At 41.0% G+C, this 25,034-nt stretch overlaps 3 protein-coding genes and 1 long non-coding RNA gene across 6 annotated transcripts in view; 2 read left to right on the top strand and 2 right to left on the bottom strand.

Moving 5' to 3' along the window:
* Window positions 1–2,309: 2,309 nt before the first annotated feature.
* Window positions 2,310–9,068, bottom strand: LOC144467858 (proline-rich nuclear receptor coactivator 2). The gene is made up of 2 exons (XM_078176838.1): window positions 8,317–9,068; window positions 2,310–6,869 (listed from the first exon to the last, which is right to left on the bottom strand). The coding sequence occupies exon 2, from the start codon at window positions 6,815–6,817 to the stop codon at window positions 6,416–6,418; it is 402 nt and encodes a 133-aa protein (XP_078032964.1). The 5' UTR covers window positions 6,818–6,869; window positions 8,317–9,068; the 3' UTR covers window positions 2,310–6,415.
* Window positions 9,069–11,021: 1,953 nt separating this feature from the next.
* LOC144467961 (uncharacterized) lies at window positions 11,022–16,578 on the top strand. Of its 2 annotated transcripts, XR_013493745.1 has the most exons (3): window positions 11,686–11,825; window positions 11,928–12,345; window positions 16,196–16,578. It is a non-coding gene; the product is annotated as an uncharacterized LOC144467961 (long non-coding RNA). The 2 variants fall into 2 exon arrangements; XR_013493744.1 differs by having other exon boundaries at window positions 11,022–12,345.
* Window positions 16,579–16,684: 106 nt separating this feature from the next.
* LOC144467960 (uncharacterized) lies at window positions 16,685–20,954 on the bottom strand. Of its 2 annotated transcripts, XM_078176994.1 has the most exons (5): window positions 20,885–20,954; window positions 19,109–19,306; window positions 18,506–18,889; window positions 17,923–18,072; window positions 16,685–17,814 (listed from the first exon to the last, which is right to left on the bottom strand). In XM_078176994.1, the coding sequence occupies exons 3-5, from the start codon at window positions 18,638–18,640 to the stop codon at window positions 17,707–17,709; spliced, it is 393 nt and encodes a 130-aa protein (XP_078033120.1). In that variant the 5' UTR covers window positions 18,641–18,889; window positions 19,109–19,306; window positions 20,885–20,954; the 3' UTR covers window positions 16,685–17,706. The 2 variants fall into 2 exon arrangements, with proteins under 2 accessions (XP_078033120.1, XP_078033119.1); XM_078176993.1 differs by having other exon boundaries at window positions 18,506–19,306.
* Window positions 20,188–25,034, top strand: part of Mura (ring finger protein murashka) — a 17,848-nt gene continuing 13,001 nt past the window's right edge. Inside the window, exon 1 of the mRNA XM_078176992.1 lies at window positions 20,188–20,564. Within this exon, the coding sequence (XP_078033118.1) occupies window positions 20,533–20,564 (32 nt within the window). The 5' untranslated portion in view covers window positions 20,188–20,532. The remainder of the gene's footprint in view (window positions 20,565–25,034) is intronic.

The raw sequence follows: 25,034 nt of genomic DNA on the forward strand, positions 1-25,034 counted from the left end.
CGTAAAGGATAACCTCGACTACAAGAAAAGAAACGGGGACTAAATCGCGTGCTAGAAGTACGGAGAAACTTAAAAGTTAGTAGAACGATCACGATTCGCTTTCGCTGGAAACGAACGCAAGCCCTCCGTTGCGTCGCAGGAAGCCGTACGATAGCGCCGTTCCAGCGCGTTGTATAGAAGGATCTAACAAACGAGAACTAACATTTCGTGGAAGCTCCAAAGCTGATTTGCTCAGAGAAAAAGAAAAGAACATGAAGAAGAAGTGGCGTATATTATTTTTTGACGCAACGACAAATTCCACCGACGGGAAATCCGGTTAAACAAAGTCGAAGACAACTACTAAACGAGATATGTAACGTCGATTGTTTGCTCCGCTTTTCGCGGCCGGCTTATCGCGGAGACCGTCAAAATTTGATTCCAGTTATCGGAGACTGCCGACGGCAACATTATACAACACGCTCTCTACCATTGTTTCCGACGCTGACTTCGCGGTACGAATATATTCCATCGAGTGCCATCTGTCCTTCCCGTGAAAAACAACTTATCAACGAATTCAAAAAATTTCGAACGCGAGATCGCGATTGTCACGATTAAGAAAAACGACGAACGACTTCCGTTCGATGATATATGAATTTGTGAGTGAATTTTTTTTCTCGAATAACACACCTTTAAAAAGTTGATCAACTCTTCCGGTGGTTACGGAACAGTTTCTTTCGTTTGAATTTTGTCGCTCGAGACGGAATAGCGTTACGTTTAAAAGGAAGTTCGACGATGTTCGATCATACGAATGAAAATGCGGGTTCGAGTTTCTCGAAGAAAGGCCAGCGAAAGAAAACGGCTCGAAAGGTACGAAGATACCGTGTGTAGGTTTAAAACATGCGAGTGCACTTTTCGTTGCACACTGTGTGCGGTCGCATGTCGAGCAATGTTCGTCGACGGATGTATCACGGTGTAAATATGGCGAAGAGTCTTGGCAGTTTAACTGTCGGTGTTCATCGTTAAATCGTCTTTGAACATTCAATTGTACTTTCATGGGAACTAACGAAGAACAATTTTGTCGAGCGCAGCGATACAGTCCGAATTCAGTGAAAGTATAGTTAAAAGTGGTTTTGTTTACTTGAGAACGCTACGAAATGATATCTTATTTCGAATACGACTGTCTCAATAGACTTCTAATACTGTTCGTCAGCTTGGTAAATTTCGCACTTAACAGGTTCGCTACCACCATCTTGCACGAAGCACGCTAGGATATTTTTTTTATTATTCGTTAAAAATGTAACGACGAGGTTCATATCGGTTTATTGGTTCGGTGTGTGCAAAATGTTTCCTAATAGGACTATATAGAAACCTGTTTGAGATGTATGCACTGAAATTCGAATCTAGGCTCAGAAATTACCCCCATCCCTCCCGGCAACTGCCATTTTTCGTAGCGTAACTATGACAATCTGGGCGACGCTTCAAAACCTTAAAACGTCAGCTGTTAGGCTACAGGGAATCGTATGGTCGCGCGGAATCAAGGAATCTGTGAAAAAACCAAGAACATCCAAGGCACGTACCCAGAGAACACTGCATTCTTGCCAGGCCAGCACGACTTTTACGCGAGAATTAGTGACGCCACTGATAACGAAATCCGTGGATAGCGAAGATGTTAAGTGGCAGAGAATGTTCAAACTAGCATTGCCCCCACCCCCCCCCCCCCCCCCGTGTGCCTATGTTCTCTTTCGTTTCCGTAAATGGACCCATGACACATCCGTGTGAAGCCTTCACGAAAATCTGAATTTCATTTGAATTTTGTTCATGTTTAGTTATTCTCGATCTTTCGTGTAAGTCGTGACGAACGATTTTGTACGTTACAATATCACAATAAATGCCAGTCGAGCATGGATCGTCCCGTCCCTTCATTCTTCTTTACCACTCTTGAAACCCTTTTAGGCAACGTCGACTTCTTTCCGTTTCCATCTCCTTCCAACCAATCGACTCTCTAAACTCTAGGGGATAAATCCTCCAGATAGATCCGAATGAAACGGAAAGAAGCGTACACCCGTGAACCAGAAACGCAAATAAAATTTCCCCAAACCACTCATGATCCCATTTTTTCGAAACGATCCAAGTTCTCGTTTGGCTCTTATAATTATAAACTACTAGCTATATTTCTCTCTCACGAAGGTGGATTACGACACGTTGCTGGACGTACTCGAAAGTTCCTAAATAATATATATATATAATATGTATATATATCTTTCCCTTTTGTCCTTACAGCAGAAAACGCGTTACCCCCACCCCCCTCCCCCGATCAAGCCCCACCCATTCATAATCGCATAGCGTTTTCGAACGTTTCTTCGTTATTTTTTCCCTCATTATATGCTGTTCCACTAAAAACATTTCCGATAAATTAAATGTAGTAACACTTGGAGTATATGGGGTTGTGATATTATTCTCCCCGTCTCACGTCCCATTGGTTTCTTAACGCGCACAGAGAGAAGAAAATTGGTATTTCGTTCCTTTTGCTTTCGATAATTAACATCCAGCGAGTATATACGTCTTTCTCTCTCGTGTTCCCCCTTGATAGAAAGTATAACGTATTCATCGGTACTTGCACATTCCTAAATTAGCACATCTTACAGTTTATTGTATAGATATAATATATACATATATATATATATATATATACATATACACATATATATATATATATACATACATATATAAATATTCATCAGTTACCAATTAAAAATTAGTAGTACCTATAGGGTCATCATCACAGCTAATTTCTTATCCTTCTTTTTTAATAAACATTATCAATTGGTTGATTATTTCGCTTTGTAACTCGTGCGCCACCTACGACTATACACTCGTAAACAGCGTCGCATATCCCTGCTCCCCTCTTTCTCCCACCCATCAACACCTTCGATACATTGCCTGCCTACTGCTACGTGCCTCGAAAAGAAAGGACTCAACCTTCAACCGTCTTTTACATCTATTTCTTGTCTTCCCCAATGCTTATTTACGTTTACATATGTATGCATGTACGTATGTACTTATATATACATACATATATATACTGACTATTTTTCGCTCCTCCGCGAGACCCGAGCAGGTAAAATACGCTTGCATTGCTGCACTTTCGAAGTATCGAATCCCCCTATAGTCAACAGTCTCGATCGGAACGGAACAAAACGCCGTTGCCACCGAACACACACCATACGCCTTCTATATCTCGTCATCGGCTCTTTACTGTACTCGTATGTATATACATATACATAATTTACGTGCCCGTTCGATTTAGCTTTTTTTCCCCTCCCTCTGGTTCGTATGTACACTAATTTTTATACAGGACATTTATACACACACGTGCTGTTTGAAAATTACACTCGTTTTTGTTTTCGTTTCGAACCCGTCAGTCTATCTCATCCTTATATTTACACAACACCGAAAAAGAAAAACTCGACGCATTTGTACCCTGCGCGCGCGATAATTTTCCCGTTTGCACGGTCTTTCTGCCTCAAGCTTCCCTTCCTATTTTCCGTTTCATTTTGGTTAATAGATTCCCGACAGGACGGCAGTGTTTTAATTCGTTTGCCTCGCGCGCCCGATAAAACCGTTGGAATCATTGGATTCGCACGTTGCAAAAGGTTTTCGACCGATTCCTGGCACACATTATTTACAAATCACTCGTTTAAAGACTAACGGGTTTACACGATCATTCGCACAGAATCACTGGACAAATACTGAGACACCTACGGGCTAAGAAGAGAAGACATGCTTCGAACGAAAAGATGTAAGAAGAAAAACGTTTGTGTGGATCTTTGAATTGAAGATTTTTTTTCCGAAATAAACTCTCAGTGAAACAAATGATTTCTATGTCGAAGGATGTCTGCGAGTCTACAGAGACAAGCAGAAAATTATTTTGCATTGGCTGCGTCATTATTGCGCTTATGCCGATAAAATTGTTTTGCTCTTATGGAAGATTCAAAACAAACAAATGGAAAAATAGCGTTTTTATGATCGCCAAGAATTTGTTAAACTGGCAAAGATCAATTCTCTCTTTTTCGAAAGAAATAGAAGTTCGAGGAAACCATGCGAATTTGATAGAAACGAAGTTTCTTACGGACAATCGAATGATGAAAGCGAGGGGAACGTAGACGGATGTGCTTTCTTTTTCCTCGTTAAGTTTTGTTCTCCTGATCTTTGGTACGAGCCACTGCACGGCACCGGCTATCGCGAAAGAAAAGGAGAACGAGAGAGGCTGAGAGACCAAGAGATCGTGTCCAGTGAAAACCGGTTGCCAATGAAAACCAATGAAATTCATGTCGAACTTTACATCAGAATTTCTATCTGTTATTTTGCGCACACACACGGATCAGTGGTCCGAGCGTGGCTCTGGAAACAATCAAAAATTTCGCCAGCTACAAATACGGAGAAAGTAATCGAAAGTTCGAAATTGCATGTTTCTACTAGCATTTTTTCTCTCTCTTTCTCCCTCACTCCCCTCCCCCACACATACATACATACACATTCACGCGCGCGAATACAATCTGATTTCTGAGATCTGCATATACATACACCAAAAGACCTATTTAGTAATTCGCCCTATAAACTAACTTACGAGAAAGAAATTAGAAGTATACTAAGGAAAGACATGGAACCAATGTAATTTAAAAGAAAAAGAAAGAAATAAAGAAAAAAATATTCCCTTCGAAGAAAAATAACATTTTAGTTAAAACTCCGCTTCAAAGTAATTTGGTCAGTCGATATGTGTTTAAATGTACTTTGGGTCAAGAAAAACAAAGAGAAAAAAAATAGGCAAGGAAATTAAAAACCATCATTGTCACTTTCGTAATGCAATGTCAAAATATACGTGCAAAGTTATTGAAGAGAAAATAAAATTAATTTTTGGATGCACAAGAAAAGCGAAAGTTTTTCTTTCGTTTAGGTGTCGGATATATCTGTTAAGCAAAAAAAAAAGATGTTCTGAACATCTCTATCTGATAGCAGATTAGAAAGAATAATAGATACTGTTATCCAATGAAACTACAATTCCGATGTTGAAGAAGTAAGTCTTAGTGATAGTCTAACGACAAACTCCTTGTTATACCTAATACATTATGTAAAAATTAATTTTTAATTTATCACGTGTAATAATTTCTCATAAAAACTTTTCAATTTAAGCACAAACGTTGCTCAATCGTGAACCTTCTGAAAAAATTAATATTCATTCATCAACATATACATCAGATCATTTTCTTTATTCTTATCATTCACTCGATCTCCTATCATTCCTCCATCAATTATACGAATTTCGAAAAATTAATCCATCTGTATACACATTGGAAACTTGTCATTTAAACCTTACCATATTGCTTTGCACAAATATTGCAAAGCTGCAAAAGGAATAAAGATATCTTCAATAAAAAGAATAGGATTAATAGAAACAAAAATTTTCACTCGGAATAATCTGTAGGGATAATTTGATTATGCCTCTAAGATTCAATAAGCTTATGGATTATACCAAAAATATTGAAACCTTAATAGAAACTGGGGACAACAAATTAATTATTCATTACAATAAACTAGTCTGAGACATACTGAACCAATACCTAAGTTTATGCTAAAGAGCAGTAGATGAATATATGTGACACTTAAAGTTTAACCCCTATTCATAAGTATAAAGTAATTCTTGACGAAAAAAAAATAGTGTACATTCTATGACAAAACATGAAAGATTTGTTAGAATTATTTTCGAAAAAATCCCGGAAGTAAAAGAAAAGAATAAAACTATATTTCCATGATCAACAGTGCTAAAGTTGTAGCAATTTTGATTCATTAAGAAAAAAAAACGAACTATAGCTATCGTTTCTAAAAATAGCTAATGCAGCTTTGCCTGTGTCTTCGTACCATTTCGTCAAACAGATAATATAACAGTGTTTGTGTATATGTGTATGTGTATGCGTCTCTGCAAGTTAATCATATATAATAATAATCTAAAATACATACGTTTATATCTTCATAGACGGCGCATAATAGAATCGTTACAAGTTATCATATACTTGAATCACGGTTCGCGGTAGACGCACCTGCGTCATTATTCTTAATGTTTTTGTAATGCCTTGTATAATAGCTTAAAGAACAAATGATGGTTTGTTTTTTTTCACTCAGCATCCATACCGTGAATCTGAAGACACTGGTGCCCTGAACTAGTTGCATCTTACTCATATCGTCTTTAGATTGTGTTATCGCGCAGTTATTTTTGTATGTAAACACTTTCTCCTTTTTCTCCTCAAATGATTAGCTTGATATATAACGTACAAGAGAAAAATACATCCTTAATTCAAGAGTGGAAACGATAATTTCGTACCTGTCTCTCTCTTTAAGAGTTGATAACCGTTTTTACCGGTTCTTCGTTGGTCTTTGAATATCAAGCTTGGACGTTTAATATCATCTTCAGATGATTTGAAATATCGCAACTCCTGTCTGCTTGCTGACAACTGGTCATCAGTCTCGTAGTCCAATGGCTCGGTGGTTTGGGAAGGCTCGCAGGAGATGGTGGTTCAGAAAACTTTGCACCCGCGTAAAAGCTGTTTGTTGGACTGCCTCGAGGACTATACTCATACCGGAACAGTGAATTTCTTGTACTTTTGGACGAATAATGTGGGCTGCAGCTCAATCGACCAGTAGAATTTCTGCTATAAGACCTTCCACCATTATGGAAGAACGTTGACGATTTGATTGCACTAGAGCGGTGGTGTCGCTCGACACCAACATTTGGTGAACCATGCCGCTCTACTTTGTTGTCCAATTTTGGTGCAGAATTCGTCATGGCTTCTTTATTGTAATTTTGACTTTATCACTTACAAAGTAAGCCAACCCGTCTGCAAAACCAATAGATAGAATAAGTAGATAACTAATATACTTGACAAACATTCAAGTTGGCTGAAATTAAAGGCTAGTGATAAAATAATGTTACATATTTACATTCGCATTAAAAACATTGCATAACTCTTGATTCATGTTAACATTGTGATATAATAAAATAATACTATAACTGTATTTATAAATATTTGTTAAACATTTATTTATTTATAAAGGTACTTATTTCTTGATAAATATTTATAGTATTATTTCTTTAACTCACAATGTTTTCATGAATCAGGAATTATGCAATGTTTTATTTAAAATTTTGTATATAAAATAATTTATCAAAATTTGAATTCTCATAAAATCTATTATATTAACCCTCGCCGTATCGGATCCGGGTTTTTGCGGATCCTGAATTCGAAGCTTCCCTTAACCGTTAAAAACGTATGTTGTTTCTTTATATTAGAGCAACAACAACAGATACAGAAATAAATGTCGTAAATGTAATTACTATGTAAAAAAAGTATGGAAAATAATTAAGTAATAATAATGACAACGAATGATAATGATAATAATAGCAAAATTTTAGATCAAAATATTTGTGTACATAAGGTCATGGATCGGTTTGATTCCAAACATGGGAGTCGCGTAAACGCCCAAACGCCGGTACTGCGAGGGTTAAAGGTCTACTTTGGTAAAACTTTTTAATTACCAGTAAAAATTATAAATTTCTCATTTCATTGCATTTTATACATTATTTCATTCTTTGAGGAAGTTATTTTATATTCTCTTCTTCCATTGATAATTACGCGTGGACGAGTATCCAACATTTCGTATTCAGCCGATTGGGTACGTTTCTCGAATTGGAGTCAAGTTCCGAAATTGTATAAAAACATGTGTTATCAATAGAGATATCCGAAAATTTCAGGTATTTGATATTGAAGTCGGGTTAAATAATACTTAGATTGAGTCGGTAAGTTATCAACATTTCTTGCATTACATGACTCGACTTCGATGTCGGGTACCGGAAATTTTTGGAGTACATCTATTGATAACACATGTTTTGAGTATGTTTACTCATCTAATCCACCCATATACACATATCATACAATTATCATAGCGAGTATAGAAAACTTTCACGTTCCATTTTTTATAAGATATGAGTATATTATCAATTGAAGAGCTATTAGGTCAACTCATAAACAATTTTCATCATTTTATTTGAAACTTATTACTGCGTAGAACATTTAACATTATGACGTTAGTTTATTACATCTTATTTATTAGATAAATATTCATTACAATTAACTAACTTCGAACATATTGTCAACAATTGAAAAGTTTGCGGAACGTAGGATAGAACCTTCTTCTGATCGAAATTTGATATTGTATTGATGTCGCGTAAACACCGGGAAAACAGGCTACGCAATTAATCGAAATGAAAAAAATAATGAAACATACCGTATTATGTCTGCGGGCCACTTTTCAAAGATGAGACCGAAAAGTTTGCGGTGGTGTTTGGGTTCAGTGATTTTTCTAACTGCGCAATAATCTTGGGATCCAGGGCAAAAGGGTAGGGGGAACGAAGAGGAATAAACTTGGTGGGGTACCCCACGAACCTCCTCTGTAAGCGCAATGCTACCTCGCCCCGCTTGCTTCGAGTTCTCTCGCAGTCCTCCCTATTCGTATTATTTGCGAATTTGACCACATTCGGTGACCGTTGGCCACCTTTTACACTTTTTTACCCCACGAAAATGAAAACACACGCGTCGTCTAACTTCTCCCACTTCTTTTCAACGCAGCTGGAGAGGCGCAAGATGGCGGACACGATTTGTTTGTTTTCGGTGCCCTACACGGATCTTTCGCGCAACACGATCACCGTTCCCGACAGCGAAGCTTCTCTAATCGTCCTTTCACCACGCGCAAGCGCGCATACACATATGTTCGCAGTGTGAAATTAACTTTTGTATCGTAATACACCGCGTACGTGACTGTATATATGCACACGCACTAAATAACGTTCGTTCTACATATCATGCAAAAAAAACTTCGGAATATCCTTTTTTCTGGGAACGATCACCCTCGATCTTCGCCTCGTTGTTTTTCTTTCACTTTAACCTTTTTCCTCTCCACTGTGTCGACTCACACAACACACTCACTGAAACCGGATACTGCGATCGAACTCGTAAACTATGTACTCATAAGCACAATCCTTTTCCAACACTGTCTCTTACCTCTGTGAAAACGCAAGCCTATCTTAAGGGATATGAACGACTCCCTCCACTTGGGCTCGACCAATGATCGACGGTATTTCTACATACATAACCCCTGACAACCAATCGCCGCGTTCCTTCGTCGGATGTTTTCGGCTTCCTCCGTGAATTTATTATGTTTCCTTAAAAATCTACTTATAAACATGATTTTGCAATTTCTACTATATCATGAAGTTATTTAATTTTTTTTTCATCCATTTCGTTGTTTCGATGCAATATTCTTCAGTAAATATTCAGCATGAATTGACATTCTGTATAACGATCGAAAGGTGGTGGGAATCCAATTGGTGGGGCGCAGTGAAGCACGACACCTCGTGACACTGGTCTGAATTTAAGAAATCGTTTTACACCCTTTATTATTACCTTATTGGATTATCATTGTCAAAGGTGAATGTAAAATATTTACATATCTGCATTGTGTAATTTAAAATATACTCGTAAATAATGTTAGAAAGAATAGCGTATACAAAATGGAATACGTAATAGGAACATAAAACATCGTGACGTGTATCGATCATATCAATTATGTATCATTTTCACGTGCACGTAACTTTTTGACGGTTGCAACGCTTCGGACTACATTTGTGTAGAGGACGGAATCAATCGGAGTAGTTTTTAAAGTTAGGATTTATTCAGTCTCTAGAATATGTATAACCAGAACGGTCATTGATTTTGTCGGCGGTGTGTATCGGATCTACGGTATCAGGCTACATCGTTGTTGTAATTAACAGTTGGTTTATTCTTATAGTATATCTTAGCGTTATTCCTAGTTCTACGGTTTTAAGCCTGCGTTAGTAATTCTACGGTACAGTAATACCTCCGCCAAGTAAACCATTTCGGTTTCTTCCGTGTAAGCGTTTTTATCCTCATCATTTTAATACGCATCCAGTTCGCGCAGTCGTTATAGGAAAAAAACGAGACATGATCGAGAGAGACAGAACGAATCCAGTGGGTTCTATGTGTGTGTCCACACGAACAAGATGCCTGGCTGCTAACTCATCCGTGCTTGCGGTCTCGCTCTCTTTGCGCATCTGTCTGCCTGGAGCTCCATCTAGAATTCTCAGCGCGACATTCAACTTGTACTGCGCCTCTTATGATTTTCGTCCCCACAGTCCAGCGTATTTGCGCAAGTTTTCAAACGGCGATCATTTCTACAGTTATTACAATTTTTAAAAACCGGTACGCAATATTTTATATAATAGGTTCTAGTTTATGAATAAACAAAATCTGTTTAATGCACACATCCCAGTGCTTGGTAATTATGACGACCAGCGATCAGTGTTCTTTACTACGAAAATGGGTTTCGGAAGTAACGAATAATTTTGTAATTTTATATAATTTTCATTTTAAAAAATTTGAAAAATAAACCTGAAACTTGCATTTATATTTTATTAGAAAGATTAAATCTTTTATTTAGTAATCACCTATAAAAAATTTTCAAACTTTGGACAATTCATTCGAACATTTATGATAGTAAATATTTATTTGAAACAATTCGCTTAATGTAGAACTCTACCTCGGGCCCGCCAGGCCAGTCGGTTCTCAATCCACGTTCACGTCTCCGCCGTTATTGCTGTGGAGCACCCCAGACCAGTTCGTGGGCTTGTTCCTGCTGATTCTCGCCGTATTGAACCGGAAAGAGGACGGGCAGCACCGAGGTGTGCCGGTTATGGATTGAGGAGCGCCTCGGTACCCTGAGTCCCGGTGGAGTCGTACGGCTTGACAGAGGGGCTCCTCTAAATCAAGCCGCGGTTGCCGTCTTGAACGTGATTACCTCGTGCTACGATTCGTAGGGAACCATCTTTAGATTACAGTTGAAACGTCCGTGTCGCGAGCACCTGAGGAAACCTGGTCGACTGTCGTAACAGTTCGAGTGGATGGCAAAGAGCACCTTACTAGCCGACTCTCGGCGAATTCTGCTAATTTATTTCTTTTTTTAATAATAATCTTTTGCGAAAAGATCCGTGTTTACTTGTACTGCTTATCGGGTAAGTGGAATTACTTTCAGAAGAAATTAGGAATATAAATCAAATATTTTTGAATCGTGGAGGAAAAATTTTTCAACAAATATTCCACAATGATATCTCGGAAAATTAATCACCGCTATGATTGTAGTACTGGCGTGACTGTGCTGGTGGTTTCATTTGCACCCGCGGTCGCGGCTGATTGGCTGGTGGTAGTATCATCGTACTATGCGCCGATTGGTCGCAGCGCTGACGCGTTATTCGTATGTCGTCACCTTGATCGGACGGCGCGATGACGGTGACGTAGTGACAGTTCGTCACTAGGCACATACATAGAAATCGACCTTTTAAAGTATCGATATTTGAAGCGAGTTAATTTTTAGTATATTTACTTCTAATTTGACTAGTATTCTTAGAAAAGGAATGACTGGGAATTGCGGTAGTCAAATTCAAATAGTCTCTAAAATATTCAAATTCTGTTTTCGGGTCTCAACGCAGGATGACTCGTAAAAATCAAACTAGCACAGGAACTGAGGTAGAAGTAGTCTATGGAGACAAATGGTGGGGAAAATGACCTGTCTGCCGTTCTCCCACCGCGACGATCTTTTTGAACTTGTCGAGCTATACATGTGCATAGGCTGATGATGGGGCAACATGGTACGGGATGGAAACGCTTGAGTATCAATATAGATAAAAAAGAAACTCGGGCTCTCGAGTAACCGCGATGTTCACCGTGAGTCATTTTAGTAAATGCAATTAAATACTATTGAAACTCGCATGGATTTTGTAATGGGAAATCCGTCGTCGACTTTTTTCTCCGTCAATATCGGTGCAGAACAGCGACAACGGTGACTATTGCGTGCGACAAGCAAGTGGTGCCGCCATTAAACTACGGCGAGGTATCCGAAGTTCGCACAAGGGGCTTTGACGTCAGTGGCCAAGAACGCTGATAATCTTGCGACGCAGATATCGCTACGCGGAATATCAGGCGATATCTACGGTGGTTTACGGACGGAATTAATCAGATATATGAACGCATTCGGTGGTTTATGGTTTAACATACGACCTCGAGAATATTAGCGGGCCCACAATGGGCGGGGTCGTGGCTTGGGTCGAGTGAGAGACATGGAGCGACCTCAGTGTTCTCAGTGGTGAGCTGCACGGCCATCGCCGACCGTCGGTTTCGCCTAGAGCAACCAACGTCATTCTGCTATGACATCGCTCTGAAAACCCCAGATTATCCCAGTAAAAAGGTAGGAGGTTTTCCCACCGAAATTTGGATGCGCGCTATATATCTCTCACTCTTTTTGTCGCTCTCTCTTTCTCTCTCTTTTTCTCTGTTTGTCTGTCTCTCTCACTCGCTCTACCCTATCTACATTTTACCCTGACACGGTGTTGCGCTGTCCCTCAACACTTCCACCATCGCTTTCTACGTAGTACTTTCGAAAACGCAGTATTTCTGCTGACTGAATTTGAGAAATTTTTAGTCTTTCTTTATCTTCCTTCAGTCGAAAGCTTCCTGCCTCCCCACCATACTTCTGTTTTCGTTTTCCTTTCTTCTACCTCTTTTTTTTTCGTCTCCCACCCGACTCATACTCATTTTGCCCATCCTTTTTCTTTGTTCTACTCGGCTCGTACACTCATTCTCCGCTTTCGTTGTATACCACCTTCGATTTTTGATAAAAGTCCTTCGTAAACCGTGGATGCACAGCGTGGCGATATGCTCCGCCCTTTCTTCCCTTCTTAAACCATGCACACACGGGATGGGTTATTGGTACTGTTTGATTTGCACTGGTGCACCTGCGTTCTACCCTAGGGTCCTTTTTTTCGCTCTGATAACTGTCGCTGCCCTTTGTCCGTTGAGTACTCTATCCTCTATCACGCTCGCATCGAGATCGAGATCCGTGTATGACGGAAGCACATGTGTATGCGTAACACGGGTTTGTTTATATTGACTGTTTCATAATACGCTGGCGTCACTACTAATTTCATTGACCTAATGAAAAAGTAATACAAATGGGTTCGACAGCGATGTGTCTATGTGTTCTGTATATAGCTAACGAATTTTCTGACTCCTTATTGTACAGTGTAAAAAAAGGCACGTTAAAGGAAGTTTTATAATTTTAACGACTTCGATGTCGTTTTCGGTTGTGTTTCGTTGAGGAACGTTTTAAGCAGAACGTTTCCTTTTGTTCGAAAGAACATTGGTGTTCGAGTTATTACGCATTAGATTTCACTACTGCGTGAACTGTGTTTACAAATGGCAGCATTAAAAGTTCGCACGCGTAATCCCGCAGGAACAAGTCGTAGGCGACGATCGCGATTTTCTTACCGCCCTATAAAGTCCGCACTCATAAATGCATAGAATTTTTCAAAAGTGGTTGGTAGTGGTGCCCTGCTCATGCATAAAAGTTGACAAACCCCCGTATAATGCTAACAGAAATCCTTTATCCGCAACTGTACTGTTTCATTTGCTATTGTACATAACAGATAACAATCGACCCGTTTTCAAATGATTAATAATGTCATATTTTGTTAAAGAAATGTTGACAATTTTTTGTGTACAATTTAATAATCTTTTTTAAATAGGAGCGAATACGTATTTAGTGCGCGAGTATTTTACGAAACCTCTATCTCTTAACGAACCCAACCCCCAACGGTGGTAGAATGAGTCTTTCAGCATTTGATAAAATAGCATCGATTGACGTTCGTCGTCTTGAGCATATTTTCCGATCACTGTCATTGTTTCACCTTTCGATTGCTCGTTGCTGTCGTCATCGTCTGTGCAATATTGTCTGATGTATTATCAGACAGAGTTGAGTCAATCGTCGACATTCAACTATGAGTCTTCAGAATGACAAAATAGAAGTTGCACAATCCTTTTCCTTATCTCAATGTTAAAGAAAATTGTGGAACGTATAGGATAAAACTCGAATAAATTTCAGCGTTATTATCTTAATATTAAATGTGGATTAATTTTCTAAGTGTCGCTAGAGACCTAAAATTGGGTCGGTATACTAACTAATTTACAAAGTATACTGAACACGGCAACTAACAATACAATACAGCATGTGCGTTTTTGATGCAATGGTGGCGAGACATATTTTAATCAAGTTCACTTTATTCGCCATCAGAGCTAGAAAATAGAGTTTGACAACTATAAATAAGTATCTGCTCAATTGAGTGATATTTTAAGTAGATATAATTGAAATTTATGCAAATACTGTCTTAAATAATACACCATATTCAGATAAAATATGCTCAAGTAACATCACGGTGTGATACTTGTAAAAAGCCAAGAATATATCAAGATTGCAGACTATACATAATATAAGAAATGCATACACGAAGGTACTATCGAAAGAGTAACCGTCGTTGTTTGAAGGATTCATTTCATATGCAATTTTGTACACTAAATCCACAATTTCAGTCGTGAAAAGTGAAGACAAAAGAATATCAAATGAGAAATAGAAAATAAAAGATAATCTTCTCGGGTGTTCCTGATATCGATTTTAATTTAAACTAAATAATGTATTTCCTTTTTCGAACAGTGATTCTTTGCAAATAATTATTCCGTGGCATTTCTTCTGACGGTATTCAAATTCTTCCTAGTGCTACCTACGGTTCTCAGACCACCGTAGCTGGATCTATTTTGACCTGGCCTTCGGAAACCTTCATCAAACTTGAAACACATAGTCATTACCTCGAGTAGGTGATTGTTTGTATTAGTTCTGATAAGGGATCAACGGATGTGGAAGAAGTACGCTCCAAAACGTACCAATAGGAACTGGTAGGGATTTAAAGGGTCTCAGTCATCGTCGTCCGTGAAGTCGTACAGAAACGTCCATCGTTCGTCGCTCAAAGGAGCATTATATAACTGAACTAGGATCCGTAGATTAATAAAATAGGAATTTTTGGCCAGAATATTTTTTCGTGATTTCGAAAGACTGTGGGCGGACCCGCAGTATGGGAACCGCATCGACGATAACGCGGACGTCACGGTATTAGAACCACAACGTTCTCTCGGGTTCTCGTGTCAACACATTCCCGACGCCCACGACGAGTGACGCATGCGCTCTAACCGTCTTATCGCTCTTCCTTCTTCTTCCTCCTTCGGTCAACCCTCGATCCATCTCTTCTTCTCTGTCGCTGATTCACTTGCCTCGGTTCTCTCGCTCTTCTCTCTTCCTCTTCCTCTTCGCTCTCTGTGGGTGTCTCTTTCTCTCGCTCCCTCTCCCTCTTTTCCTCCCTGCCTCCCTCCCTCTCTTTCAGCGTGCACACAAAGGCTCCCTTCTATTCCTTGGATACGCCCCTGGCTTTTGTACGAGCACCCTTCTCGCCAGCCAGGCCTCTGGAAATGTCTAATTCTCGCGGAGGGTGCATAGACAATGCGGATCGTTAAAACAATTTCGGACTTTACAGAATTCCTCCTCTTGCCTCGTAATAAGCGCGCATCGAAAAGTTGCAAAATTACGCCCACTCGCCCCGATACACCTATGTACATCGTTCCTTTTTTCTCTCTCTCTCTCTTCTTTCCCTTTTCGCAGCTCATGCCCTCCCCCCTCCTACTACCAATGTGGATCCACGGATCGGTACGGCCCTGCTGGCAAACCTAATCGTTCTTCCTCCCCTCCATTGCTGAGAGCATAGTCGAGTCCCCTCCTCTTCCGCTCCTACTGCACACACCAATTTTCCAATTGATAAGGGTGCACAGTTGATACAGAGACTAACCCTATCCTTCCATCCTCTCTTTCGCTGTTACTCTCGCCTTTGTCCAGTCCCCTCTTTCACCGTGAAGTTAACATTGATAATATCGGTTTGTTTTTCGAAAGCACGCTGCGAAAGAGAGAGCAAGAGGGAAAAAGGAAAGAGAGAAAGAGAGAGCCAAGCCTCACTCTGAGGCGACTCGTAGTTTCGAATGGAAACGTTCTCCCGAGGAGAGCGTGAGAACTTCTCTCTCTGTAGAGATATTTACGAAGCAGCTTTTCATTTCTCTCTCTCTCTCTCTCTCTCTCTCTCTCTCTCTTTCGTCTCTCTCTTCTCTTTTACTCCTTCAATTTCTCACTTTCTCTCTTTCTCTCACACACTCTCTCCTTCTTCTAGGGTCGTTTCTTTTTTCCTTCGTGTTCGTCGATATCGGGAAACCGAGAGAAAAGTTCTTATTTGAAGCTCGGTATCGAGCGGAGATCTGGGTAAACGCAGGAGGGGAAACTTGTTCCTAGCGAGCAGCCGAGCTGTACGTTACGTAAAATTAACAATCATGTTCCGAAACTCACTTTCCCGTCTGGGATTTCGGGAGAGGGAAGCGGATGGCATGAGAACGCTGTGAGTCGACGCTGGGACGCCCCGAGAAACGATACCCCAGGCCACGCAATGCCTGTCCTTTGACTCATGAGGGAAGTCTTTGGGATGAGCTGTTTCTCCTCTTATTTTTTAAATTGAACTCGACGCTGCACGCCCGATGAATATAAAGATATATCAGAATATTAACCGTTAATGTTTCATTATTTTCACCCCTTTGACTCCTTCGGCCATTCACAGGTTGTATGTTTTTTTATGAGTGAAATGAAACATTCAAGTTTACTAGATTTTATTGTAGATTCAGCTTTACGAAGTGTTTCAGAAGTGATACTGTGTAGCATTGTTGATCGCATTATCTACTGTATTTCTCATACACGTTTAAGTGGTATTGTCTCATAAAAAAACGTATCTACTAATAATCTACTCTTTCATTTAATATGGTGTTTATAAGAAAATAAAAATCTTGCGCTATCTTAATAGGTACACCTACCGTTCTTTACACCGTTTCGTCCACGGGAGTAGAAATATTACTTTGAATTTAAATTATCTGACTAGCATATTAATAAGTTCGCCGCCATTTTGTCTGAGAACCACCGTCGACCACCGTAGATTTCTAACATTACATTTGATACGATGCATCTGTCTTATTAACCAATCATTATAGAAATACAAGAAATAAATAGTTGATATGTACAAGGACGCTTCCAATCCAACCTGAATTTGTTATGCACCCATCTCATGAACATCTCTTCCATCCCGTATCAATCATCGAATGCGACATACATTGATAACTACTGTAATTAAACAAACTTATTCTGTATCCACTTGCATATAACACTAACACCAGACCTAAATAAATGAAACAGCCTATACCAACTACCAACAACGATCGCGTTCAGGAAAAAGAGTTAGCGTCTACTGATAGGTGTAGCCAGTGGAAACGGAGTTCGCGAATGATCAAGCAAGTCCATACGAGGAAGGAGACAGAATCCCTCGTCTCTTATAAAACACTTATGTAGAATAAGTTGAGCTTTGACTCGATGCATGACGCGTGTGACAGCTGCGCGCCGCAGCGTTGCCACGCGTCGACTTTGGCTTAACCAAACCAGCAAACTCCGCTGTCCGAGCGTGTACATTCTGATTATCTTACGTTCGCGTATTGTCACAACACGGACGTCACACCGCCGACACGAATTCGCCTTAAACGACACGAATTCGTCCCCCTCCCAATAAAATGCGGCGTAAATTCGCCGATACGCGGTGTGATCGGAGTTGACAATGCTCGAGGACCCGCGCGACGTTCGTACGTCCCTTTATAAGTCCGGACGGAACTCCGTCGTGAACAGCAGAACCATCATGGTACCTCCCCTGCGTCGAGTTTCGAAGGTTCTTCTCGTCCAAGAGTGTCCATGCGCCACGATCTGAAACCCCGGTGTTATTATTAGTTAATAAGTTCGTTAACTTTCCGACGACGAGACGCACATGCGTCTGGATTAGCTACGAAGGCAACGTGACAATTGCCAGCTTACGATGACGGCTTGTTGTGTATTGTTGTAAAAATTATTACAGTGAAGATAATTATCGTGTAATTTGGTATCACTGAGAAACCGGGCGTCGTGACGAATCCTCATTTGCTCGGTTCCTGTCGAGGCTCTTGATCCCATAAGTATTCTTCGTCCCTTGAAACAGCGCGAAGATGGTTTTTATGTTTCCATTTGTGGTATGGTTAGTACGATGTTAACTGAATTGTCCTCGACGGCGTTCGAAGGGAAAACCGTGTAAACTGAGAAGCATGGAGCATTGCTGGTGTTGGTCCGCACCCTAATATGGCGTCACCCATTAGATAAAACAACGTGAGAAATAATAACAAAGGTTTTTTTTACTATGGCAACACACTGTGCCAATCTCATAAGAGCATTCGCAGTTTGTAATTGTTTGTACTTTGAAAACATTCGTTTTAGAAGCGAACCGACGGTTCTGAAAGTTTGCTCCGATACTTTTGTAACACCCGGTACAGGGCGAGTGACCGTTTGTGCTTCACGAGGGTATCCAGCCTCGTGGAAAATGCTTCGTTCCACGTCGAAGTACCAGAACTTTGGCGTGTTTACTTACTTGCTCAGGGCTGTGCCAGCGGGGACCCAGTATGATCTTCAAGAACTGCGTGGGTACGGCCTTTCCCTGGTCTCGAAAGAAGGGGGACCGGATTCTCTCGCCCTCTCTCTTTCTCTTTTTCTCCTCGTCCCTCATTCGTTGTCTCTCATTCTCTCTCGTTGGCTCGCTCGCTCAGTAGGTCCTACCTTTTTTTATTTGAAGGTCCCTTCATGCTCGCGGCTTTAGCAACAGCACTCCCTCGCTTTAGGGTCGCCCCTATCTTCCTTCCTCTCGGCTACCCTTCACGATATTAAACCCTGTAGGACCCAGGGATGTATCAGGTCCGTGCAAACGAAATGTTTTTCCTTGTCGACGATCGATTGCCAATGCCTTCTTATCGACTAGCTAAAATGAGAAATCCTGTATTGTAGGAGTTCCTGCTCTAGATGTTCCAGTAAGTGAACTGTATTTCAAAAGGAGATCATGAGAATTGTCAGCGAGAATTATACCGTCTCACATTGTGCCTATTTCTGAACCAGAATGTTTTACATTATTATCATAAATGGTCAATAGGTTACTTTGCTGTATAGATAGAAAAACTTTGATGATCTGATCGTGTCTTACGTTGTGAAAGGAACTGAGAAACGTCGTCGAAAAATATGGAATAATTTCTTATTTCATATTGACTGCAGTTTCATCATTTGTTCGGTCGTGCAAATATTAATGTACGATTTTTAAAGCGCCGATTTATCATCCAATGAACGTCCGGTCAGGATGGATCAGTGTACGCCGCTTCCGTTCGTCGGCCATTATTCGTCGCAGCTGCGAAAAAAAGGATTGATAAGATTTAACGTTATTACACTCTTCTTTTTGTTTTATTACGTTTTACTATCTCTGTGTACGGACACCGAGGATTGTAATATTAAACACAGATACAGATATCGTTCGATTTACTATCTGTGAAGGTTATAAGATGGTTTGGAGTGCTTTGAGATTAAGTTGTAAAGCAACATTTTGTTTTTATTCGGAACAACACCGAATCGCGTAGCCTTTGCACGTGAAATTAAGGTTTTCCCCGTCACGGTACGATTAAAAACGACTCAAAGTCGACGAAGATATTGAAAAACTGTATCGCGGTTACGAAACGATCGTGCCGTTCCGTCGAGTGTCCGCGGTGCCCATTTTTCTTCCGGTAAGAACCATCATTATTAATCAGAGGAACCAGCGAGCAAGATGTTTTGAATTATCAATTTCATACCACCTAACCTACATACACTACAACATAATAATAGTATCGATTCGAGTTCAACGTAAAAGTATAGTCGATGTATTACTACATAGCAACTTCTTGCTGAACGCTTGCATTCTTCTTGTGCAATTTCAGTTGAGTTATTCAAAAAGTCTTAGCGAAGTAAGACACGTTGTAAAATCAATCAAAGTTGTACTGTCACTGAATTTTATTTAAAGAATCCGTTACGATGTGTCTATAGTTCGAACCAGAAATTCGTATCAGTTTGAGCATCAACAAACTCTTATACAGGCGATCGCATGCATACTAAATTGTTCCGACACCCTGAATAGTTGAGCCTCGCTCGGATATTCTTTATCCGGAACTTTTTAGCTAAATAATAAATTTACACATATCCGGTCGACAGTATACTTATCGACCTATCCGTAGGATAGGCGGCGCGGGCACCCGAGTCTCCGAGTACGTTCCTGTAACAAGCTCCCCTCCGCAGCGGCCACTTCACTCCCCCACCACGCGGCCACCTCCCCTTCCAGTCTAGCGAGCCGCGTTTCGTCTCAGTCTGTCGCGCGCCGCCAACGTGTGAGGTTGTGTCTCTCGGGTGTTACTGCGCACGCGGTGGTGGTTGTTTCACGTACGCTCGCGGGCGCACGCGTGTCTCGTGGTGTATGTGCTTGTGCGCGCGTGCGTGCGTACATGCGTGTGCCTTCAACGGTGTTCACAGTGTATACGTGCGTCTGATACTATCATCCTGGCCTCCGCTTTCGACCGTTCGCACACAGATACGGTGTGACATCGAAGCATGACAGCGACGCGGGAGTGTTACCCCATACGGTAGGAAAAACTTGGTTCTGGTCGTGCGTGACCTCCGAAACATTTCTCGTACCAAGAAATCGGTCTCCAAACGTGTCACCGTGTGTTTCGAACGCGTGTTTTCGGTACAAGGGGCACACTTGGCCACGAATGTTTTGTCCGAATCGATACGCCCTCCGGCGGGTATTTCGTATCTCGCGGAATGTACACCGGAAACGCTTGTCTTCGCCGTACGTATATACACAGGCCCAAAACCGTCTAAACAATAAACAGAGCGTGTGTATGCGTTAGGATCTGATAGGGTGTGTAGTACGCATTCTCCTTTTCTATGGTTATCTCACCGATCGTTTCGCTCTCGGCTCTCCGTGTTTCGCTAGCCTCAATGCTTCCACCGACTCATGCTCGTCACGCGTTCGGAGCTCACGAACAAACAGCCGTTTCTCGCTAGGGAAAACCGTGTGTCGAGGCCTCTATCGATAACTCGAACGATACGTCGAGTGCCAGCGATTCGGAGTATTTTTCCCCGTCGACGTGTGTCCGCCAGCGAATGTGTCTCCTCGTCGTTTCACCGAGGCCTTGGTGTGCCTAACGTTGCGATAAAAACGGTATGGAGAGCCATCGATTCGAAAGAAACGTCGTGTGTGTAAAGTCGACGTCGTTCCTACAACGACACGTCCGTTGATTTTTCTCTTGCGAACGGGAATCGACGTAACTTCAGACCCGCTGCTACCTCGCTCGGATTAGTGCCCCGATACACCCAGTTATTTAAATTCGATTTATCGAACTTCTCGGCCAGTAGGAATCGAGTGTTTCTCCGTTCGAATGTTCGAACAACGGTATTTCTTTTCGAACGCAGCCGCCTTCTTTAGTACCGACGATCGGCGTGGGTAACACTAGTGGACATTGGTTAGGAAAATTTCGAACGGTCGCGTGAGAAATTTCGAAGAACGATTTGTTATTATGTCAGATACTGCGGTTTAAGTCTCAGTGATTAGGTACGTAGATACTACTTTCTGGCATACTTTCGATATAATCCATGCAAGCACTGGTCAGATGTAATTTTAAGATGGAAACATAATAGGATTGCGTATTCCAATTTGTGCTTCCAATGATTTGGACGAAAACTTTGGTTATGTCGACGTCATGTTTTATGACGAGCGTCTTACTCCGAAACTGTACTTAAATTACATTCAATAAAATAAGAGAAATGTATAAATAAGTGACCAGATATACCGGTGTGCCGTAGGGTAGACAGTCCTGTTATAAAGTCGCTGGACGTGTTACTTGTTAGTCCTATTGCTAACGATAAGCGAAGTAAGAAATCGTGATTATGCATGCACCCGCGTGACATAAGCTAAAGAGGTTATGTGTAGATTTTATTGCGCGTTTTTAGAGCTGCTTCCTGAAACGGTCGAAGATATTTTGTTCATTTTGTAACGGAGAAACACATATACGGTGTCGCTCATTATTTCTACGAAGAAAAATACTGCGACTATTGTACGAAAGAATAATAGAGTCAAATATCGATATTGCATCATCGAAGTTGCGAGTTCATAGAATCTGAATTTCCCTCGTTCAGACTTACATCATTGTGCATTTTCATTTTATTCTTGATATATTGATTCCTAACTTAGATGGTATCAGAAAAATTATTATAATCAGAATAGGAGAGACTCTATTTTTATAAACGCGTCAGATGAATAAATTTTAAATGGGAAAAAGACAAACTAGAACAACCAGGCTAAAAAATACTAGAGTTGGGGAAAAAGTAATCTGATTAATTCTGTGGGATATAACCTAAAGACAACCGAAGCAGGGATGGGCCAAACTATTTTAACAAATGCATCAAATGAATAAATCTCGAGAGGGTTGAAACGGAGTAGTGAAATTAGGCTTTTAGGTACAAAAGTAACTAAAATAGGGTTGACGGAAACTATTCTTACAGTTATGCGAATCGAAAAAAATCACAAACAATTAAATAAGTTTGAAATACTGGAGGGAGAAACGGATGACAAGACATCGTAAGAATTTGATAGACTAGAATTCTAATATCCGGTAGAGCGTATTTGAGGGGCGCAAGGTGTGCATACAACGTGTTCGACTGTCTGTCCCTCCTTCCTTTTTTCTTCGTGCCCGTTTCTCTATCTCTGCTTTGTCAAATAGTTCTTACTGGCGATTCAGGGTTCGCCCATCCGGCTATACACCGAGAGAAATGCGATACTGTCGTGATAAACAATGTACTCCTCCTTCTTCCTGCCCTGCACCGCGCGTCGTCACGTTCGGGAACATAGAAGTTTTCAACCCTCCATTTCCCGGTTCTCCTCTACAGCGAGGATCAGAAAATTTCATGGTTGTTCCTCTTACCCCTGGGGATCTCGCTGTGGTATCGATTTAGCTTAAAGTTTCGAGTTTGGATAAAAGGGGTTGGTCATTCGGCTAACGTAACGATTTTTAATTTCGTTTACCCTCGGACGAATTCGAATTATTTGAGACGATTGGTACTTTACCTGTTCGACTCTTTCAATTAATTATCGCATTACAAACGTAAGCCAGAGTCCCGTGAGAAATCATAAACAATTTTTGCGATCAAATTGGAGTCCGTTGGTCGAGGGTTAAATAGAGACGCTTGAATATTCTAGAGAGGGAGGGGCGATATCGGAGTTCCGATATGTTAATCGAGTTACTCAGAATACTAGAATATTAATTAAGCTAACGAATATATTATATCGTCGAAATAGTTCAAATCATCCAGCTGTGTAGACGATGTAACTATTTGAACGATCTGTGCTCGGGAATACATACCTCGATGGCCGTACAAAATACATATTTCAAGAGCAAAATAAGTATTACAATCCTGTACATAATGGGTTAGAGTACCACTATTAATATTCTTTTCAAGCAGCTAGGAAGTCCCCTGTTACACGAAACCGTTACGCGAGCAAGAAAAACTGCTAGCGAGCACCCACATAATTTATTTACTCGTTTCCACTTGCAAGTAGAAAACCCTTTAACATACAATACGCTTACATTAACGTTCATGGTTAGCCGCGACAATGGGTGGACGATTACGTGGCGTATATAAATGGTTCCCCATTGAAAAAGCCGTCCAAATTAAGAACATCATAGTTATTTCTCACACTGAACCATGGCCTCTATCGACAACCTGCATCTATCCACCATTCCCTGTAGTAGTACGGTATGCTCCATTAGAGGAAGTCTAGGAATTGTGTTCGACAAAAGTATGGTCAATATTTCGTTGTATCGCTGAGCTCCTTCAGCACCTCTATCTGCGTCCAGTCATTCTTTCCGCAGAACGCAATCGGAATCGAAAGCGTCCTCGAGGATTCGCATTCTCCTTTCGAAACTAGGCATTAATGGTAGCCGAACATCAACCTTGTGTCGGTAAACGAGTGTTCACTATCAGCTGATGAAATTTCTTTAATGTTTTTACTGAAAAACTGCTTCGAGTCCTCCATTTTGATGGGTTCACGAGCTGGAATTGCTCAAAACCCCTTACTTTGGGGGTTGAAGATGTAAGCTTGCTAAATCACCTACTTTAGAGATATGCTTGAAACAAATTCCGCTCTGAAATACAAATATTATCAATACCAATACTTCCAGGTAGTCTCCCACTTCTTCTATCCAACATTCGGTACAAGGTAGTGGAAACGGCTGAACATAAAATTGTCGTTAGAAGGGTCGACGAGAGTTAGAATACGTAGAAAGAGCTTAGTAAACGGTCGTAATCGAAACCGAACCGTTACCGCGGACCAAGTAATGCCTCGGGGGGGTGTCCTAAGCTGAAACATGCAAGCCATCGAGATCTCGGCGAAGGTATCGAGCGGAATTACCGGGGTTTACAATTTTAATGCCGAGCAGCAACCGGTCAGCCATCTTGAGAACCATCCTCTACGGCGAAGCGAGTTGCGGTGTCGGGAACGGCTTGTTGCGAGGGACGGGCAGGTGGTAGCCAAAGAAAGGCGGCAGGTCCACCTGGGTTTTTCAGGAAGTGGACATCGCCCATCCAGAGAACGGTATATACCTACCTCTACTGTTCGCTCGTACCCATAGTTGGGTAGAGCCCGAGCCCACTATCCGACCTAGCCTAGAGCTAGGCTACCTTTTCCTCTATTGCTCTGTCGCGTCCCTTTCGAAGCCGACGAGTTCTCCTTGAACACGGTCGTTGCTCGTCGCTTTCGGGGGACGATCCATACTGTCCGGGCTTATTTTCGTTTTACAAGCGGCTCATCCGTGAAAGTGGACGCGGTCTTGTATCACAGGTTTCGTGTACCAGACCATCGTTCGAGATCAATGGAAACACGTTACATTGTACCAAAACACAGATACCGTTCGAACAATAGATAGGCTGCATTAGATTGGGATTGGGATCTGATAAGCCAGGCATCTCGATTTATACTTTTATGAAAACCGAACGTGAATTAAAATAAATAGAAAGATTAGCTGAACGGGACATGGGTACAATGCTCCAAT

The sequence above is a fragment of the Augochlora pura genome, chromosome 3 (genome assembly GCF_028453695.1).
Source record: "Augochlora pura isolate Apur16 chromosome 3, APUR_v2.2.1, whole genome shotgun sequence".
NCBI classification, from domain to species: domain Eukaryota; kingdom Metazoa; phylum Arthropoda; class Insecta; order Hymenoptera; family Halictidae; genus Augochlora; species Augochlora pura.

Coding starts and splice junctions, on each gene's coding strand:
- LOC144467858 (XM_078176838.1), bottom strand. CDS start 6,817: ATGACGAATTCTGCACCAAAATTGGACAACAAAGTAGAGCGGCATGGT.
- LOC144467960 (XM_078176994.1), bottom strand. CDS start 18,640: ATGAGGGACGAGGAGAAAAAGAGAAAGAGAGAGGGCGAGAGAATCCGG. Junction 18,073..18,505: donor GCTGGCACAGCCCTGAGCAA/GTAAGTAAACAC, acceptor CGCTGTTTCAAG/GGACGAAGAATACTTATGGG. Junction 17,815..17,922: donor ATACACAACAAGCCGTCATC/GTAAGCTGGCAA, acceptor CCGGGGTTTCAG/ATCGTGGCGCATGGACACTC.